We start from the raw sequence: 19,120 nt of genomic DNA, 5'->3' as shown, positions 1-19,120 counted from the left end.
CGCCCCATATCCACCACCAATATAACCTACTAGCCAATCGACGCTGAGGACCTGAGCCGTTTGGGGGAAAAGACAGACTGATGGACTGGTTGAAGAGGGTATTTACTGGAAAAGATCCAGCAACGATAGCCGCCGAGAAGAAAAGCAAGCGCATCAGAAAAGCACGTCAACAACAGGTTCGCGCGCGGGAAGACGAACTGAGACACCAGGCGGATGGCGGTGGGGCCAAACGTGCACGTCTCTTTATTGGGTCACAGGGAAGAATGTACTCTCATGAAAGAGACGGGAAGAGGGAACGGAAATAGAACGAAATGAAGGATGGGGAATGGTTTGTTACCTAGCGAGAGGGATCTGTTGATCGTTTATCATGGAATATCCAGGCCTCAATGTAAACTCAGAATGATTACAAAATGATTTCAAAACAGCACATGATCCTCAAGCCTCCAGCTCTTATCAATCCTCTAATTTGGACTGAGTAGGATTCCACGAAACAGGACTATACTCATCCGTTTCAAGCTCCGAGACCTCTTCAGTCGTAAGTGCAAAATCGAAAACCTCCGCATTAGCAACAATGCGTTCCGGTGTCACACTTTTAACCAGCGGAATGTATCCCTTATCAATACTCCACCGAATAAGCACCTGAGCCGGGGTCTTGCCATACTTCTCCGCAAGCCTCTTCACTACCGGTTCTTCAAAGCGAGTACCACGCACAATGGGACAAAAGGCTTCAACCGCGATGCCACGTTCGCTGCACCAGTTCGCAATTTCTGTATGCGCCAGCCAAGGATGAAGCTCGATCTGATTGACACTTACCGTCCCGCCTTTACCTTTTCCACCACGCTCCGCTTCTAGTTCACTGATGTGTTGCTCCAGTTCATCTAGATGGTGCACCCCGTAGTTGCTTACGCCGATAGAGCGTACTTTGCCGGCTTCGTTAGCTTCCACTAGCTTTGGGGTAGTGTTAGTCTGAGTCATAGTGGTAATGAGAATACTTCGATGCTTACGGCTTTCCACCCGCCTTTCCGGTTTTCAGATCCACCGAAGGGGTTGTGTAGGAGCATTAGGTCTATGTAGTCGAGCTTTGATTCGGAGAGGGTCTTGTCGATTTGTGACTTGGCTTTTTCGTAGCTGATATCTCCTACTTTGGATGTGAAGAATATTTGGTCCCGTGGGAGTCCGGATAAGCGAATGGCGTTGCCGCAGCCTGCTTCGTTGTAGTATTTGGCGGCTGAATCGATCTGTGCTGGAGTTAGCAAATGTTCGTTATTGTCTATGATGGTGAATTTAACTTACGTGACGATAGCCTGCTTTGAAGGCCTCGAGACAGCATCGCTCTGTCTCATCTGGTGGACTGGTCAAAGTCAGCGTTAAGTGGACAGAGAACGTAGGTGGAGAGGGAAGATTACGTCTTGTAGACCTGTGACCATTTGTCAGTGATGAAATAATGGCCATCGGGTGTTTCAATGGACACATACCCCGAAGCCTAATTTAGGGATTTCGTAGCCACTGGCGAGCTTGATCGTGGGGTGGATCTTGGAAGCCATTCTCAGCATGAAGTGTCGGTGTGGCGGAGTTGTAGAAGGGAGTGGGTTACTGCACTCTTTTCTAAGGGAAAAATCCGATTGCTTCCTAATCTGGATTCAGTTTGCTGTATCCGATTAATTCCTTTCGATAGGTTGACTATTGTCGCCAACCAGCGTTGGATGGTTCATGCTCCAGTTCGTCATCTGCGGGGCTGTCGGGGATAACTGCATCCAGTAAGCCCGGTCGGATCTGATGTATTGCCCCGGATCAAGAACTTTGTTTGACTCTCATCGCTATTACTACATAGGCTGTATGAAGATACAAAAAAAGACCAAAATATGAAACCATATTGCAGGGGACTGAGGTGAGTGCAGTGCAAAATATTATCTCGCAGACCCCACTCTCAAGGCTCAATAGCCTATAAGGGGTAGAAAGCACCGGCGCTTGAGGCTGAGCCTATGCCGGGGACAGCGCCTATGATCGCCTGATGGTGAAGCTGAAGGATTTTGTGAGGTCTGCGCACTTTCTACAGTATACCCCAATCACGTCTGCATCTCCTATTAACCATGGCCTTTTATTAATTGACAATGATGATTCTGAGGACTCAAAGAGTAGCTCGCGAGAGCTGACGTGTAATGATTACACTGTGGGATGGATCTGTGCGTTGCCAAAGGAGCAGACCGCGGCGATAGCTATGCTCGACCATACACACCCCGAACTAATCAAGCCGCCATCTGACCCCAATGCCTACACACTGGGATGTATCGGCGAGCACAAGATTGTCATAGCCTGTCTCCCGAAAGGGAAGCAACTTCTGCAACGCAGATGGTGCGGGCTTTTCCGTCTATCAAGGTCGGCCTTATGGTTGGCATCGGGGGCGGCATTCCGTCCAAAGTATTAGCACACCTGTTGCTGAGTTCCCTGGGGTAGTCCAGTGGGATATGGGCAAGGCGGAAGCAAACGGCTACTTCAAGCGGACTGGTGCGCTGAACAATCCACCAACCGCACTGTTGACGCATTGACGAAACTTGAGACCAAGCATGAGATGCATGGAACTCAGATCAATCAATACCTTGACGTCTTGGGGAAAAGATATCCGAACTTGATATCGAAATATACCTGGTCCGATTCCCTCAAGGACCCCATTTCCATCACGGGACTTTCTGATGGTGCTCGGAGCAGATGGCAATACATGTGTGTCACATTTTGGGAAATGATATTAGCTGTCTTCATGTGTGTCTCAGGATTGGCGGTGCTTACAGCCAGTCCTTCGGCAGAGCGAGAAGCTAAAGCAACGAATATTGCCGTTGATCAGCTTCGAAGGAATCCAAGGGACATGCGCGTGCATTATGGTCTTATCGCAAGCGGTGATCAGGTAATCAAAGACGCCGTGGCTCGAGACAGTCTGAATAAGAGCCTTGGTGGACTTGTTTTGTGTATCGAAATGGAGGCGGCAGGACTGATGGATAACTTTCCCTGTATTGTCATTAGGGGGAATTTGTGATTATGCCGACGCGCAGAAGACCAAGGATTGGCAGGAATACGCGGCAGCTGTGGCTGCGGCATGTGCGAAGGAGCTTCTCGAATACGTGCAACCAAGTGATGTTGAAGCAGAACGCCCGATGAAAGATATCCTGGGTGAAAAATAGTTGCTCCAAAGCTCAGGAGGCTGTGTCATCAATTATCTCCTAACGCAGTATCTAGTCAAGGAGGCTATGCTGAGAACTTAGGCCAATGTGAGATCAATGCGATCCAAGTCAGACAGAGAAGAAAATTCGGAGTTTCTGAAATGGCTTACGGCAATTGAGTATGGACCTCGGCATAGCGATTTGTTAAAGAAGCAGCAGCCAGGGACTGGCAATGGTTCCTAGACTCTGTTAATTACCAGAATTGGCGAAAATCCACCAAGCAAACATTGTTCTGACCAGGCATCCCCGGGGCAGGGAAAACAACTCTAGCTGCAGCAGTCATCAACGACCTCATGACTAGAAGCCTACACGATCAATCTATTGGAATTGCATATATTTATTGCGAATGGCCCCGACAGAAGGAACAGCAGCTTGAGGACCGGGTCGCAATCTTGTCAAGCAGCTAAGCCAAGACCGCAATTCCCTACCAGAGAGCGTTGGCGATCTTTACAACAGGCATCGGAAAAAAAGGACAAGACCAACTTTGGACGAGATCTCAAAGACCCTTCTGGCTGTTGCGGCTACGTATTCGAGAGTCTACATTGTGCGTTAGATGAATGCCAAGCATCTAATGGGTGCCGGTCAATATTCCTGTCTGAAATATTCAATTTACAAAAAGAAACGACAACGAACATCTTTGCCACCTCAAGGCCCGTCCCAGAAATTGAGAAAGCTTTCAGTGGATGTATCTCAGAACCCATCTCAGCTTCAGAGGGGAATATTCGGATTTATCTCGACAGTCATATGAACCGGTTGCCGGGATTCGTCCTTGAGAGTACTATCTTACAAGAGAATATCAAGGCTGAAATTATAAGAGCAGTCGACGGAATGTACGAGGCTTTGAGCTTTTCTTCAATATTACGCTGACCTATTTTACCCAGGTTCTTACTTGCCCAGCTTCACCTAGAGAACTTCTGTCTCGTTGTGTCCGTTATTCCAAGGTCATATCGCGCGACGTGTCTTACAGTGGTTATCAGAGATCATAACCACACTTCGGACATGGAGAATTCAAGAGTGTAGAGAACATACTGATTGTTTGAGACCAATCTAGACAATACGGTTCAGATAATTGTCAACTTAATGTCATTTTATTTGTCATTTGACATAGTTGCTTAAATCCTTCGATGAGACTCAAACCATGCCGAACAGCGAATAACAGTCTAAATAATGAGAGCCCAACTACCAAGGATAGAATCCATCTTTGTGAAGAAACTTACCAACGTCATCATTCCTCCGCCCGAGAATAATCTCGAAGATCGCCTTTCCCGACTCCATGGGATCCCCAGCATGACCTTGAGCACTAACAGCCTCTTCCGAAACACCCCTCAGCATCGATCGCACGAGACCAGGACAAAAAGCAAAAACACGGACTTTCCCTTCGAGTCGCTTATGCATTTGAACAGTCATCATATTTAACGCAGCTTTGCTCATCCGGTATTCATCCCAAACCGGGATACTATGCTCACTATTTGGATCAGATGCAAGAGCCAACGAACCCAATGCGCTTGATATCTGAATGAGACAAGGATGACGTGATTGAAGTAGAAGTGGGATGAAAGCCTCTGAAGCAAGCATCGCACCGAAGACATTTGTGGAGAATATTTTTCCGAGTTTATCGCGTCCAGTAGAGCCAGGCGAGGTTGTGCCTGCGTTGCTGATAAAGACGTCGACTCGTCCGAATTGCTCGGATACGGTGTTCACGGCCTTGGAGATTGAAGTGTCATCTTCGACATCTAGCTGAATGACAGAAAGTGTTCCTTGAATATTGGAGGCCTGGAGCTGAGAACATGCTTCTTGTCCTTTCGAGGGATCTCGACAGGCTAGTATTACATGGTACTTTGGGTCGGATAAGATGGCTTTCGCTGTTGCGTAACCGACGCCAGAGTTGGCACCTATACCCATGGAGTAAGATGTGTGAATCGTCTGATGTGGTTAAGATCTTACCAGTTATGAGGACAATAGTTTGTTCGGACATTGTAATAAGATGGAGATGGCTGGATTCAGGTCCGTGATTCTAAAGTTAAAGGCTTCATTGAATAGTTCTGACTTTAATATGGAGTTTTATAATGCAATTTTTGCGAGTGTACATTTCAAGTCGGAAATAAGAGCAAATCCGACCGTTTTTCGTGCTGCCACTGTTCTCGATCTCCGGCGGAGTAAAGCCGTTCACTCGTAAATCTAGAAAAATACCGAACGACATGGAATTTCTTTTATTCAGAGAGTCTATTTTTCTGGAGCCGAAAGGCTAACGAAAGAACGGAAAATGCTATTCCGGAATGTTTTCCACTAATGTCACTACGTCACTTGAAATGGACCACTACTTACTGTAGACTATTTTGAGGGCCTATGTCGCCCTGACACTTGAAGGACCGTCAACCCCACAATTGCCCCCACACTTGCTAGTCGCAATGAGGAACAGGGCCCGCCAAGGGTCGTGATGCGCTATTGAATATGCCAGATATTACTGTATCAATACACTCCATTTTATGTATAATACGCGAAATCATATTCCGCCCTTTGAGCCGCATGATGTGAATAGACTAGCAACGAGAAAGGGGGAGCCGGTGCGGTGAAGACAGTACGTAACTCCGTTACACTGATTTGTTTCTGGACGGGGCGCGATAAACCTAGACGGGGATAGAGAGCGCCAAGTGTCGAGATGACCTCTATTCTCAACTACTTTCTGGTCATTACATACATTCTGTCCATGCTTTCCATCACCAAGATCGATGATTAGTCGAGAATATTTACCGAGTTCACATAAACTGGGGTCCATTGCATCAAGTAAGGGACCGAGACACCTAATTTACACCGCTGGAGCCTATTTTGGTTGGCGGCCTCGTTCAGCCCGGTCATACGCCCCGGGGCCAATCTCAAAGTAATATTCAGGGCAGGATAGATATTTTCGCAGTAATATCACGTACATCTGCAAGGGTCTTCAGTTGGAGAGGAGCTTATAGTGTACGGCAGCTTCGCGCCATTAGATAAATGCGCCGGAAATTAGGTACCATCCAAGTGATCTCAAGGCTTTCCAAAGGAGCCGGACAGGGGCAAGGCAGCATCCTAGACACAGTCATTGTCGATCCCACTACCACCACAGGGTCTACTATGGGGCAATGCAGTGGCCTGTTCAACTCTGCATGATTGAACTAATTATAACTTGAATTCAAAACAGATGATCAAAGCGATGTGCACAGCCCTGCCATCGGGGAGCCTCCTTCAATTATATCACTTTCTCGCTCTTCATCCCGGGCCTCTTACTCTGACCTCCCTCGTATAAATACCATCTAAATCGCAAGTTCATTATGGCCGGAAGACCGGCTAGCGAAGGTCTGTCCAGGCTCTCCTCATGACTTCATGACTTGTCGTATTCAAAACTGACCATCCACAGGCCTTATCCCAGTCGAGACTCTTGAACACCATATTATAAGCCCCGTGAGCCCATTGCATACCTCTGAACGAGCCAGCACCAATTCAGCACCCCTCTCGGACCCGATTAGCCCACCTCCAGTCCCATCATACGACCGTACCCGACCCGAAGACGCACCGATGCCTGTTAGCTCTCTTCTAATGGAGAAGGAATACCCGGGGCAACCTTCTTCTAATGAGCCTCAACCGGCATTTGCAGGTCAACGCTCGATGAACTCGGCGCCTGAGAAGGCTTATACCGGCCAGCCACCGCCCAACTATGAGCAGCCACAACCGCAAGCATACTATACACCCGTTCACCCTAGTGGCTATGCGTCCGCAGTGCCTTTGCATGCACTTCGGCAGACTCCGGCTCCTGTTGATTGTCCTGCTTGTGGACAACGAGAAATGACAAGGACACAGGCTGTATCGGGATCGACTACCCAGTGAGTTTGATATTATGAATGGACGATTCCTTAGAAATTGATACTAAATATTGAACAGTGCCTTGGCTGCTTTACTTTGCTTCTGTTGCTGCCTCGGATGTATTCCATACATCATTTCGGGCCTTAAAGATGTCGACCACTCTTGTGGAAAGTGTGGTGTTAAACTTGCATGCTGGCATAATAGTGGGCGTGTTGAGATGTTTCAAAACGGACGGGCCTCAGCAGTCTAATTTAGCTTTGCATGAGCAGGTTCAACTAACAAAGCACACATTTGAATCTCGCTGCTCAAGACATGGTCGCAGACTTGATTCCATGGTTGTTATGTTTGATAATGATACCAATTTGTTTTACGTTGACTCGTTTTATGATTTCTGCAGGAGTCACCCCGTAGATAGTTTGTTGAATCTACATATCAGTCTCGGAAGAAATGTTCAGTGATTCTTCGATACTAGCATTGAGAAGATAAGAAAATGATCCATAGAAATCCCATGACCGATCCACTCGCGATGCCAAGAAATTCGTATTTAGGTTCAGCTGACGCTTCGACTGATGCGTCATACACCGCCGCAAAGACTTCAACCGCAAGAACACTACAACTACCTGGGAAGAACGTCTATAACCATGTTTCGATTAATCGTAACAATCAGCGCCGTGCTAACAGGCTCCTCAGCCGTATACTTCTACATCTGCCACCAAAAACTGTCATCCCGCATCCAACACACCTCACAAAGCGGACTTTCATCCGCAAAATCCAAACCGCAAAGCATCGAATCAATCCCGGAGGGCGTCCTCACAGAAAAATTCTTCGCGCTCCATGATCATGCCTCGAAATCTGTGCTTCGTGGCTCACTCCCGAACATCCCAATAGAGCTTCTGTTCACCAAGCTGGTCCGACGCAATATGACTACCTTCACGCATTTCCCGCAGGCCCTGATGATCAGACTTGTCTGTGACACTAAAGAACAAAAGCGAAGCTTTAAAGCATCCCATATCTCTTCACTCGACTTTAATGAGGGTGATTTAGTCTGTGGTGTGTATCGCGTTATTGCCAGAAGCAGCAATAAAGTCGAATTTGAAATCAAGATGGTTAACATGGACTTTTGTTGTGCGAGGCTTGCTTTGAGTTTTCATGAGAAGGGAGATGAGGTTGTGTTTTGTTCCGAGACTATGATGTGGAGGCCGGCGGATGAGTGTCAGAACATGCCGCTGGAGAGGCCGTTGATTCGGTGGATGCATGAAACTGCGGCTTGGTGGCTCATTGACTCTGGCGTGAAATATCTGACGGAACTTGAGTCGTGATTGGGTTGCAACCCTCCAATACTTGTATAATTACATGTGTACGTTTATCTAATTGGGACATCTCTATTCAAAATTTATGATTGGATTTGTCGGGGGTGTAGAGTACTGACGGGCGAATGATCCATGAATGTGGTTGGTGTGCTACCTCAGCTCGTCCTAGACCAATTTCAGCCCCTAGCGATACCGTTTGCTCGCTGTGCATAATCATTAGAAAAGCTTATACCCCTAACAATGAGCCGTCAGAGCGGGAGCTGGAGGAGATGACTTCTCCTTCAGACCGAGGGAACTTGACTGCTGAAAGTTCAATTCTTTCTGTCGGTAAACTTTTCTTTTTTCTGTCACTATCAATATTGTTGTTATTCTTCCTTCTTTTGATTCTTTCCTTTTATCTCTTTTCCCTCAAAGAGTCAATGGCCTACCCTTTGATGGCCAATTGACAATGGCTCCGATTTTCAAGCGATGGAACCATATCGTTGTCTTCAGCAAAGTCAAGGGGTTCGAAGTTTTCTTTTTGTTTCCATGACTTAACAATGCACAAAGGGAATTACAAGCCCCACTGGGGCCAAGGGCTTTGCTGGCTTTGTTCGTAATCACGGAAGACAATGAGAAGTCTGCTGTGCATGAATTTCAAGAGCTTGGTTGTACTTGTAGATGAAGAAGCCAATAGCCCTGTACGGTACATTCGTACCCAAAGCTCCCGTCTCAATCTTATATAGCAGGGTTCTCTACCAAGTTCAAAGACTCCAATCCCATCAAAATTACTCTAACCAAATACGCCATGTGCAGATATGGATACCACTATTATCCCAAATGTGGGCACATCGCCAACTACACAGTCGTGAGCTGCTTGGAGTTTACTAACCACCTTCGATTCCAGACTGCCAACGTTGATTATTCGCCCTGTGAGCCTCGTCATTCATCTTGCAATGATATCAAAGCCTCTCATGATCTCCTTCCACCCGACCACCCTGACCTCTGTCTACAATGCGCCTATGACTGGAATCTCCCACAGGATCACGATGCTCAATCCCCCAAAGAGAATCGAGCCCTGGAGGGATTGAACGCGGCAGATCCTATCATTGATTTCAAGGCCCGGATGGTTGTTCCCAAGAGAAGTCGAGTCACGAACACAATTCACGAAACACGAACTGACATTTATCAAAGCCACCCCTCCGGCTACGATACAGAATACACTTGCTCTGCCAGTTTCTCATCGGTAGGATCTCCTATGAGCTTGGATTCCCCACGTTGTGTCCCTTTTGACTCATCCCGTACTCTTGAGTTTGATACATCTCGTGATCTTGACTATGATTCGGATGAAGCGACTGATCCCTGTTCACAGCTTGATTTAGGCCATGAAAGCCACGGACTATACCCTTCCACAGGGACCTGCTTTGATGTGTGTGCTACTGATGATTTATCTTCCGCCTTCTATGATTTTGACCATCTGTCATATGTCTCCTCGGTTGATTCCTCTGACATCGATATGAACGACGATCTTGAGCCCATGCCCGAAATTGTGACTGAATGTTTGGCACAGTTGGACCTAGGCTGCATGGAAAAAGACACGACCCATAACGGAATTGATCTTCTCGCAGCACTCCCTTCCCCAAAACACATCATCATCGAATTGATCCAGGCCTTTCGAACAGGGATCATATCAAATCATATCACCCCGGAAATATTACCCCTTGATGACGGATCCAATGATAATCAAACCCTCCGCAAACCCACTCCCACCCTGAATCACTACGACTCAAAGACTAGTCTGTGGCACGCAAACATGTCAAGTGTGTCTTCACCTGATTTTCGGAACCATGCTGACAAGTGGTTCTCAGACCTTGAGCTTGCCTCATTCGGGATTAAAACTAGTCTAGACTCTACAGTCGAATATGGGGCAACTGCAGAATTCCTTGATTTATCGGACGACGAGGAAGGAGGTTGCTTATTAGCAGGGTGGTAATTTCTTCTTTGAGTTGAATGCAGGTATCTAGATAGATCCTTTAACGCCTCGTCATCTTTTTTTGGCGAGCAATGCACTTGATGCGTTGTCGGCGCTGTCGGCGCTTAGTTGGTTATATGTGCCTCTGTTAATACTTAACGGGCGCGATTCCGCCCGAGAACCAATTCATCATGAAATTTTCAATTTTTCATAACTCTAAATTCTACATTTCTAGAATTCTACAATTCTACCGCCCCTCTCATAACGTTCCTATTGTAAGTGACTGTAGAGCTCTATAACCTTGGGACAAGCTCGGTCTACCCCGATAGGCTCGGTATTTAACGTTGAAGCTCGGGCAGTCGGACTTCGCCCGATCACCCCACTCGGGTATAACTCCGTTTCCCCAGAGCCCCTCCGGCCCCCACGCTCTTATTTATCAACTATCAATCCTTTTTCTTGGTTTGTTCTTACCAATTCCTTTTTATTTGAAAACCATCACCAATTATTATGTCTAAGCCAGCTATCGGTTTCGTTGGCCTAGGAGCCATGGGCTTCGGTATGGCCACCCACCTCGTGAAAGAGGGATACCCCGTTCACGGATTCGACGTGTTCCCCGCATCAGTTGAGAAATTCAAGAATGCTGGCGGGATCCCTGCTTCCTCATTGGGGGAATCAGCAAGCGAGAAGCAGTACTATATTTGCATGGTCGCATCAGCTCCGCAAGTCCAGTCCGTTTTGTTCGGCGATGACGGCATTGTTGCTGGTACGTCCTAATTCTGATTGTGGGATGAATGAACTGCTGACTGGCTATATGAAAAAGGTCTTCCTCAAAATGCGACCCTCATCTTATGCTCAACAGTCTCGGCTTCGTATGTGCGGTCCGTCGCTGAAGATCTAGTTCAACGTGGCCGTGGAGATATTCACTTTATTGATGCGCCGGTCTCGGGTGGTGCTTTGCGCGCTGCCAATGGAACCCTTTCTATCATGGCTGGTGGACCAGATGAAGCTCTGGAGAGTGGACGATTTCTTCTCGAGGCTATGTCTGATACCAGCAAGTTGTACTTGGTGCCTGGTGGCATTGGTGCAGGAAGTAACATGAAGATGGTGCACCAGGTTCTTGCGGGCATCCACATTCTCGGTGCCAGTGAGGCAATGGGCTTTGCAGCACAGCTGGGCTTGCATGCAGATACCACCGCCGAAGCTATCAAAGAGTCTAGCGCGTGGACGTGGATGCACGAGAACCGCCTGCAACGTATGCTGGAGGAAGACTGGAACCCTGGTGCTAGCGCGCTGACAATTATCCTCAAGGATGTTGTAAGTGGATCTCTGGCTCTTTTCGTGAAATGAACCCGCTAACAAAGCCGTAGGGAATCATTACCACCTCCGCTCGCCAGAACCATTTCCCCACTCCTCTTTGCTCAACAGCTGAGCAGGTCTACCTCGGAGCTCTTTTGCAAGGCTATGGATCTATGGATGACTCATCTATGGTTCGCCAATACTTCCCCACTCCTATCATGGAAGTCACGAATAGCAAGATGTTAGAGGAGGAGGTTGAATTGCGCCAATTAGTTCTGGATATGATGGAGGTGACAAACCTGGTCGCGGCGGCTGAAGCCATTGCATTTGCGCGTTATCTCAAGGTTGATCTTCAGCAATTCTTTGCGCTTGTCAGTAATGCTGCCGGCTCTAGCCGTCAATTTATGACAAGGGGATTGGAGATGATTGAAGGCAATATCGACATGCAAGCTGGATCGGAGAAAATCGATCATGCCATCCTACGATTGGAAAGAGCTGTGCAAAAGGCGAGAGACCTACATTGCCCACTGCATCTTGGAAATGCGGCACTCAATACACTGTTTTTGGCTAAGCGGGCTGGTTTTGGTGATGAAAGCACTGTCAGCGTTATGCAAGTTTATGGTCTTGGATTGTAGTTGTACGTACTACGCCTTTAACTTTTGATTGCTAGTCTCATCTTCATAAATTCATTCTTCCAAAATGGACGTTTAAGGACACTCCAATCCAGCTTGCTACATGGCCAACCAATAACATCAAATCTATAGTACATGCTTGACAGTCAGGGCTGCAGTAACCATGAATAACAACCACTCCAGTGCTCCAAATACTGTCGCTGCCTCGAGCAATCCACATGGGCTTTTTCCTGTCGAACATGAATTGGACGAAATTTGTATAGCGACGGCAATGAAACCAGCAAGCCATGAGAGGACAGCCACAGCCTCGACGGCAGCATGAGCATAGGTAAACCATCGATGGTCCGCGAAGATAAATCCGGCAAGGTAGTGGAAGAGAATGATCAAAATTGTCCAGGCAGCGCAGAATAACAAGAAGCCCCACGCATTAGGGATGCCGTAGTAATCGTAGAAGTTGCCGAAGTCGAAGTGTTCGTAAACAGTGTGGCCGTGAAATATGTGAATAGCTAGGCGATGGGATCAGAGTTAGCGGTGCCATGATAGAGTAGAATGCATTTATTATGCGCACCATAGCCGTCTATTCCCATGACGATGATGGCGAAAATGAGCTGTATCGCTCGTAGGGTATAGTCGAGCGTTCTGCTCTTCGGTTTGTCCACGGTCATGATGCAGCGATATGTGATGAATTTGAGATGAGGTGGGCACGTCAAGTGATAATTATTGTTTCACCCCTTTCACTGAATATTTACTCTTTAAGTACATTTCCTCTGCGGTTGTAAACCATGCGAACTGCATAAAGGCGCTAATCCGATTCTGGTTAGTCGGGTACGAGGTTATTCTGGGCCAGGCAGCTACGAAATGCCCACCAATCAAGAGTCGTGTCTTAGACAGGCCTAACCATTCTCGGCTAGGTCGAAACGAGTCAAGTTCGCTGGTATTCGAAGCTTCGTAAATTCTTGACCGGACTGAACCTATCAGCAATTTTGAGTAAGATAAATCATAGTTCAGATTAGCAAGCGTTTTTGGTCACTGTTTTGACGATCAAGATCTTGAATAGAAGCCCTGAAGGTAGGTCATGCATACCTGCGCTTTCTATTCTAGTATGACTAACAACGCCTGGGCAGATACCCTCTACATCATAGCTCAATATACTCCGTGATTGACTGCCACTCTCCCAATGGCCCCCACGGCTTTGTGTGGAACACAGCTTCAAGCGTGCCTGGATAAGCCGGACTGGGCACGATGCTGTAGTCAAATTTCCGAAAGTCAAATGGCATCTCGCTCAGGTTATACATCCGTGACTCATCATCGGGCAGGGTGAGACCATACAGCCTAGAAGTCTCGTCTGGCAATTCTTGCCCGTTGAGATGTCTTTCTTCTAGCTCGATCACTCGTTTGGCAGTTACGTATGCGTGATGTGCATTCCAGAGCCCTTCTCGACGAGGCGCGAATTGCAGCATCTCCAGCGCGCGTCTTCGTATTGTGGGATGACGGCATTTAAGCGCGGTATAATACAGAGGCCCTAGGATTTGTATGTCGAAAGACAGTGTTTGCGGTGTTGCCCTGCCCACGCCTGGGTAGATGATTTGCTCCGCGTAATGCACAAGCTCTTCAAAGTCTGAAAAGTAAGAGTCTGTGGCCATTTCTCCAGCTGTGGTGCATACCCGTATCCAGATGTAAATGACTTTGTAGTGTACCAAAAGTAGATTGAGAGCGTCCTGCTTCGCCGGATTGCCGGTCGCTTTCATTCGTGCAAGAAGCTCGGCTAGCCGGTCATGCCATGCGTCTAGCCTTGTTTGGAGTTTGACCTGTTCAATGAGACTGTCGACGTCAAATTGGAACGTGGCTGCGTTAATATCAATCTTGCCAATAAATCGAATACAGGCATCTAAGATTCCGACGAGCTGTTCTCTACAATGAGTAAGATCTTCCTGAGGAGAGTCTTCTATAGCTGTTGGGGCGTATATTGGCGGTGTCATCCTGCCAGCGAGAGAACAGAGGATATTGAGACGTGAGAATATCGGAACGATGTGATCTTCGATGGCTTCAAGATCATTGGACGAGAAATTAGAATCAAGACCCGAAGCCATGTCACTGTTGAGACGAAGCGCAGCTAGAATATTGAATCCACTTTGAACGTGAAGCATGAAAGATTCAATATTGCCCCTGAGGAGCTCGATGCATGTGAACAGAAGGCAGCAGGTCAAAGGTACCAAATTCGAGTTGGGATGCGCTTGGATTCGAGCTGAAAGGCTCTTCATTGCTTTGTTCCACTCCTGTTGAGCTTGGAGGTTGGCATTGACATAGCCTGCCGGATGCTGTAAAGACGATTCGACATCTTGATAAATGACGGTGACGGCTGATACGGCATGTCGAATTGATGGTTCGGAGTGTGATAGTTGTAATACAAGCTGGCTCCAGAACTGGGAAGTGAATTGACCATCCAACTTCTCAGCAAGGTTTTGGTGGAAGAAGTCGAGATCGCGGTCATTTACGAACAATACCGGTTGACCTTGCGCAGGAGGCAGATATACCGTGACTATGTCTCGTGGTGGCGCTGTACGTGGGCTGTTGTACTCGCATTTTCGGTCCCCAATAGTGCAGCGTCTACAGATAGGTTTCCCTTCATCGCACTTCACCCGACGAGCTTTGCAAGTGCTGCATCCAGTTCGAACTTTAGACGTACTTTCTCGGGTTTTCTTTGGCGTATGATTCAGTCCAGTGGTCATGACGAATAAGAAAGGCAAGTCTATTATTCGAAGATCGGAACAAATTATCCCAGGGCATATAGATTCTAGAGGAAGAGGATGACAAGGCTTGAGAATATGCGAGATGAGGCCGCTCGTTTTGACGTTGTGTGGCTTAGAGCAGACCATCTCACGTGCATGACAAAGGTTAAAGCGGCGGCGTCTTAGATCCAAATCAGATACGCATAGTTACACTACGCGGGGCCTCCAACACAACTGACATAGAATGTAGAGCAGTCTTCATACCGATGTAATTCCTGGGGAACTAATTTCCGTAAGGTTCACGTTGAATACGACACACTTGGATTCGGCCTAGGTCAATTGACGTAATTGTACTCTCGGGCCATCTCCGACCCATCGGACAACATGCGACAAATACCAACACGGACAGATCAGCGAACACCAACAAGAAGGCACCCATTCTACCATTTAAAACTGTCTAAACCCCCGCGATCCAAAATACCCCGCAACGCAAACCCTCTCAATTACCCCCAATTATCAGCACAATGCCTCTCACCGAAAATCGCGCTCTGCGCATCCTCGACCATGCATCCACAAACCACTACGGCGTCCCAGCGATGTGCTGCTACAACGTTGAAGGTATTCTGGCCACAGTCCGTGCAGCAGAAGCCAAGCGTTCACCGGCAATGATCCTCCTCTTCCCCTGGGCAGTACACTATGCCGACGGAATTCTCGTCCACGCCGCCGCAGAAGCAGCCCGCAAGGCCAGCGTCCCAGTAACAGTACACATGGACCACGCGCAGACGCCCGAGATAATCCGGTATGCGGCCGACCTAGGCGGTTTCGACAGTATCATGGTCGACATGTCGCACTACGAGAAAGCAGAGAATCTAGCATTAACCCGCGAATTGGTGGAGTACTGCCATGCGCGGGGGATCGCCACTGAGGCTGAGCCTGGGCGTATTGAGGGTGGGGAGGATGGAGTTGCTGATACAGCTGATTTGGAGGGACTTTTGACTACACCTGAGGAGAGTCAGGAGTTTGTTGATACGGGGATTGATTGGTTGGCGCCTGCTTTTGGGAATGTGCATGGGGAGTATGGGCCGAGGGGAATTCAGTTGGAGTACGAGCGATTGCAGTCTATTAATGAGGCTGTGGGGGGGGGAAGGTCAGACTTGTGCTTCATGGAGCAGATCCTTTTTCTAAGGAGATATTTCAAAAGTGCATTGATTCTGGGGTGTCGAAGATCAATATCAATAAGGTTTTGAACAATGAGTATGTTAGGGTGCAGGCGGAGAAGGCTGGGAAGGTGCCGCTAACTACGTTGTTGGAGGAGGCTACGAATGCTATGCAGAAGGCTGTTGAGCGGTGTATTGAGATGTTGGGCGCTGCGGGAAGATACCCTTGAGATTTGGTGATTTGTTGGTTTTTACATTTACATTCAAGATTAGAAGTACGTTGCTAAAGTGCTACCAATTAAATAAATTTCTTGAATATGAACGAGGCCCTTCGCAACGACAATTGCCTCCACTTCCATCTTGGATATATGAGAACACAGAAACGCCAAATAGAAAGAAATAGCAAATGACATATGCCTACAGACCGGGAATAACACCAGCAAGGCCACCAACAAGGGGCAGACCACCGAGAAGGCCGCCAAGGCTTCCAAGACCACCAGCTTTTGGCTTTGATGCAGGGGTGGAGCTGGAAGGCTTTGCCGAGCTGGAAGGCGTGCCCGAGCTAGAGGGCGTAGCAGAAGGGGTGGTGGAGTGGCGGCTAGGAATCAGGGGAGTGGAAGTAGGCTTGCTCGCCTTGCTCGTAGGGGCCTGGTACGAGGGAGCCATAGGAGTTGGCTTGACCATGGAGCTGAAAGAGCTCGGGGACGAGGGCTTCGGAGTGGCATAAGCGGAGGAGCTGGAAGAGCTGGAAGAGCTCGAGAACGAGGGCTTCGAAGTGGCATAAGCGGAGGAGCTGGAAGAGCTGGAAGAGCTGGAAGAGCTCGAGGACGAGGTCTTCTGAATCAGAGGAGTAGAAGAGCTGTGCGTGGGCTTAGGCTTGGCAACCACGGCATGCGATGTAGACGAAGGAGCGACAACCACGACATGCGAGGTGGGCGAAGGAGCCACAGGCTTCGGCATCGGGGGAACTACGTTTTCGAGGGGGAGGTACTCATTCTGGCCATCATCATCCTCTAGGTCCTCAGATGGGGCAGGGATGTTCTTCGAAGCAGAGGTAGGCTTGGACTTTGCCGATGACTCCACGGGAGGCATATCGTCAAGGTCAGACATGGTCAAATCCGGCATAGAGAGATCATCGACCATAGAATCAGGCACATCAACGGGCTTGGGGGTGGGTGGAACCGTTGGCTTCACGGCAGGTTTCGTAGTTGACTTCTCGGTGGGCTTGGGCTGCACAACAGGCGTAGGCTTCACCAGAGGCGAAGGCTTCTCGGTGAGCTTAGGCTTTTGAGTCGGCTTAGGCTCCTCGGCGGGCTTGGGCTTTTCGGTAGGCTTAGACTCCTCGGTGGGCTTAGGCTCTTCAATAGGCTTGGGCTCCTCGGTGGGCTTGGGCTTTTCAGTAGGCTTAGGCTCCTCGGTGGGCTTAGGCTCTTCAATAGGCTTGGGCTCCTCGGTGGGCTTGGGCTTTTCAGTAGGCTTAGGCTCCTCGGTGACTTTGGCCTCCTCGGTGGGCTTAGGCTCCTCGGTGGGCTGAGGCTTCTCGGTAGGCTTGGGCTTTTCAGTCGGCTTTGGCTTCTCAGAAGGCTTAGGTGTTTCGGAAGGCATTGAGTCAAATCCAGGCATATCCAGATCCGGCATGTCCGGATCATCAGCGGGTGGAGCTGGCTTATCAGCTGGCTTGGGGGTCTCAGATGCCTCTGGCTTCACCACAGGCTTCGGCTTTTCGGTAGGCTTGGGTTCCTCGATAGGCTCGGGATCCTCAGTAGGCTCAGGAGCCTCGGTGGGCTTGGACATCTCCACCGGAGCATTATAATTGACAGGAGCCTCGGGGATCTCAGCGTCACTGACCACATCGGGCTTCTGCATCATCTTGTGCGTAGCAGATTGCACAACTGCATGGCTCGGCTTTGCAGCAGAAGCCTGTTCCACCCCGTAAGCCTTGGCGGACTCGACAGCCATCATTGCCTCCATAGCGGCAGGGATAGCACTATCCATTCCGTCATCGTCGTCATCCATAGACGAAAGTCCACCAGTCATGAAAGGGAAACTGTTGAATGCATCTCCGGCCTCGTCGGGACGGGGGTAAGAAGGCGCAGCGGCGGCGCCAACGACGAAAACCGCCAGTGAGACGTAGGCGTAACGCATTTTGTCGAAGTGAGGTACTTGCCTCAGGAACTGGTAAGGAGTGTAATCGGTCGGAAAAATTACTATAGACTTGGGAATGGGGGCAAAGGGGTATCCAGGTTTTTATAAAGAGGCGCGTTGGATTGTTGATCTCCATTCTGTTGTGATCTTGATCTGCCGCGTCTCTCATACCGGACACGCGAGAACATAATCAGCCTTTTGGCCTGGGATTATGACGAGTGTTGGCAGCGTAGGGGGCGTTTTGGGTCCTGTTGGTATGGTCGATCAGGAGAGAAGCTTGGATTCCTCGATCCGGCTTGGCTTGTCCGAGGAATGATAGCCGTCGAAGTTTCCTGTCATGGTTTTCCCAGGTGCTTAAATAGTGCAGGAAGCACTGTGTTCATATTTTACAAAGTCAATGGGCCACGCAGCTTCCCTGGCAGACAATTTAATGCTCAGGAAAACAAATTTGTCCCCTATGCTCACGTTGAGACGTGGTGAAATGGTGCTTATGGAATTTGGCTCCTAGTCAGAGAAAATAAAATAAGAATAAAATAAGATCAAAACCAAAGGGACGGAACGCCTCGTCGAAAGCTTAAAAAATGGACAATGATCCATAGCAATGCTTGTATGTACATATGTAATTGTCTCCTACAGCATATATCAACAATAGTTCGCACCTGCCAGAAATCCTTTAAAATTATCTACTTGTCCCCGTTTTCGGTGCATCAGATGACTATATTTGTGAGCTCGAAAAATTGATTCTTGCCAATATGGAGCTCTCTCCCCTTTCAAGGTTATGTATGTAGGGATACTCAGGCACGCAACGGAAGATTCCTCTGGTAACCCTGGCATCCCTTACAGAACCAAACACC

At 48.4% G+C, this 19,120-nt stretch overlaps 12 protein-coding genes across 12 annotated transcripts; 7 read left to right on the top strand and 5 right to left on the bottom strand.

Moving 5' to 3' along the window:
* Window positions 1–453: 453 nt before the first annotated feature.
* N7484_009242 (aldo/keto reductase) lies at window positions 454–1,544 on the bottom strand (the record flags this gene model as incomplete). The annotated part of the gene is made up of 5 exons (XM_057119629.1): window positions 454–948; window positions 1,005–1,238; window positions 1,294–1,351; window positions 1,407–1,417; window positions 1,476–1,544. The coding sequence occupies 5 exons, from the start codon at window positions 1,542–1,544 to the stop codon at window positions 454–456; spliced, it is 867 nt and encodes a 288-aa protein (XP_056969184.1).
* Window positions 1,545–2,011: 467 nt separating this feature from the next.
* Window positions 2,012–3,173, top strand: N7484_009241 (uncharacterized protein; the record flags this gene model as incomplete). The annotated part of the gene is made up of 3 exons (XM_057119628.1): window positions 2,012–2,376; window positions 2,455–2,945; window positions 3,016–3,173. 3 exons carry the CDS (start codon window positions 2,012–2,014, stop codon window positions 3,171–3,173), a joined length of 1,014 nt encoding a protein of 337 aa, XP_056969183.1.
* A 332-nt stretch (window positions 3,174–3,505) lies between these two features.
* N7484_009240 (uncharacterized protein) lies at window positions 3,506–4,079 on the top strand (the record flags this gene model as incomplete). The annotated part of the gene is made up of 2 exons (XM_057119627.1): window positions 3,506–3,606; window positions 3,644–4,079. 2 exons carry the CDS (start codon window positions 3,506–3,508, stop codon window positions 4,077–4,079), a joined length of 537 nt encoding a protein of 178 aa, XP_056969182.1.
* A 312-nt stretch (window positions 4,080–4,391) lies between these two features.
* N7484_009239 (uncharacterized protein) lies at window positions 4,392–5,187 on the bottom strand (the record flags this gene model as incomplete). The annotated part of the gene is made up of 2 exons (XM_057119626.1): window positions 4,392–5,104; window positions 5,157–5,187. The coding sequence occupies 2 exons, from the start codon at window positions 5,185–5,187 to the stop codon at window positions 4,392–4,394; spliced, it is 744 nt and encodes a 247-aa protein (XP_056969181.1).
* Window positions 5,188–6,517: 1,330 nt separating this feature from the next.
* N7484_009238 (LITAF-like zinc ribbon domain-containing protein) lies at window positions 6,518–7,296 on the top strand (the record flags this gene model as incomplete). The annotated part of the gene is made up of 3 exons (XM_057119625.1): window positions 6,518–6,542; window positions 6,604–7,066; window positions 7,125–7,296. The coding sequence occupies 3 exons, from the start codon at window positions 6,518–6,520 to the stop codon at window positions 7,294–7,296; spliced, it is 660 nt and encodes a 219-aa protein (XP_056969180.1).
* Window positions 7,297–7,687: 391 nt separating this feature from the next.
* N7484_009237 (uncharacterized protein) lies at window positions 7,688–8,365 on the top strand (the record flags this gene model as incomplete). Its single annotated transcript, XM_057119624.1, has 1 exon — window positions 7,688–8,365. The coding sequence occupies one exon, from the start codon at window positions 7,688–7,690 to the stop codon at window positions 8,363–8,365; it is 678 nt and encodes a 225-aa protein (XP_056969179.1).
* A 778-nt stretch (window positions 8,366–9,143) lies between these two features.
* On the top strand, window positions 9,144–10,328 carry N7484_009236 (uncharacterized protein; the record flags this gene model as incomplete). The annotated part of the gene is made up of 1 exon (XM_057119623.1): window positions 9,144–10,328. The coding sequence occupies one exon, from the start codon at window positions 9,144–9,146 to the stop codon at window positions 10,326–10,328; it is 1,185 nt and encodes a 394-aa protein (XP_056969178.1).
* Window positions 10,329–10,814: 486 nt separating this feature from the next.
* N7484_009235 (NAD(P)-dependent oxidoreductase) lies at window positions 10,815–12,238 on the top strand (the record flags this gene model as incomplete). Its single annotated transcript, XM_057119622.1, has 3 exons — window positions 10,815–11,070; window positions 11,128–11,621; window positions 11,675–12,238. The coding sequence occupies 3 exons, from the start codon at window positions 10,815–10,817 to the stop codon at window positions 12,236–12,238; spliced, it is 1,314 nt and encodes a 437-aa protein (XP_056969177.1).
* A 123-nt stretch (window positions 12,239–12,361) lies between these two features.
* N7484_009234 (MARVEL domain-containing protein) lies at window positions 12,362–12,900 on the bottom strand (the record flags this gene model as incomplete). Its single annotated transcript, XM_057119621.1, has 2 exons — window positions 12,362–12,741; window positions 12,804–12,900. The coding sequence occupies 2 exons, from the start codon at window positions 12,898–12,900 to the stop codon at window positions 12,362–12,364; spliced, it is 477 nt and encodes a 158-aa protein (XP_056969176.1).
* Window positions 12,901–13,371: 471 nt separating this feature from the next.
* N7484_009233 (Zn(II)2Cys6 transcription factor) lies at window positions 13,372–14,964 on the bottom strand (the record flags this gene model as incomplete). Its single annotated transcript, XM_057119620.1, has 1 exon — window positions 13,372–14,964. The coding sequence occupies one exon, from the start codon at window positions 14,962–14,964 to the stop codon at window positions 13,372–13,374; it is 1,593 nt and encodes a 530-aa protein (XP_056969175.1).
* A 524-nt stretch (window positions 14,965–15,488) lies between these two features.
* N7484_009232 (class II fructose-bisphosphate aldolase) lies at window positions 15,489–16,351 on the top strand (the record flags this gene model as incomplete). Its single annotated transcript, XM_057119619.1, has 2 exons — window positions 15,489–16,097; window positions 16,166–16,351. 2 exons carry the CDS (start codon window positions 15,489–15,491, stop codon window positions 16,349–16,351), a joined length of 795 nt encoding a protein of 264 aa, XP_056969174.1.
* A 187-nt stretch (window positions 16,352–16,538) lies between these two features.
* Window positions 16,539–18,266, bottom strand: N7484_009231 (uncharacterized protein; the record flags this gene model as incomplete). The annotated part of the gene is made up of 1 exon (XM_057119618.1): window positions 16,539–18,266. One exon carries the CDS (start codon window positions 18,264–18,266, stop codon window positions 16,539–16,541), a length of 1,728 nt encoding a protein of 575 aa, XP_056969173.1.
* Window positions 18,267–19,120: the final 854 nt, after the last annotated feature.

The sequence above is a fragment of the Penicillium longicatenatum genome (genome assembly GCF_028827895.1).
Source record: "Penicillium longicatenatum strain IBT 33135 chromosome Unknown contig_6_segment0_segment0, whole genome shotgun sequence".
NCBI classification, from domain to species: domain Eukaryota; kingdom Fungi; phylum Ascomycota; class Eurotiomycetes; order Eurotiales; family Aspergillaceae; genus Penicillium; species Penicillium longicatenatum.
This window is presented reverse-complemented; position numbering and strand designations above follow the sequence as displayed.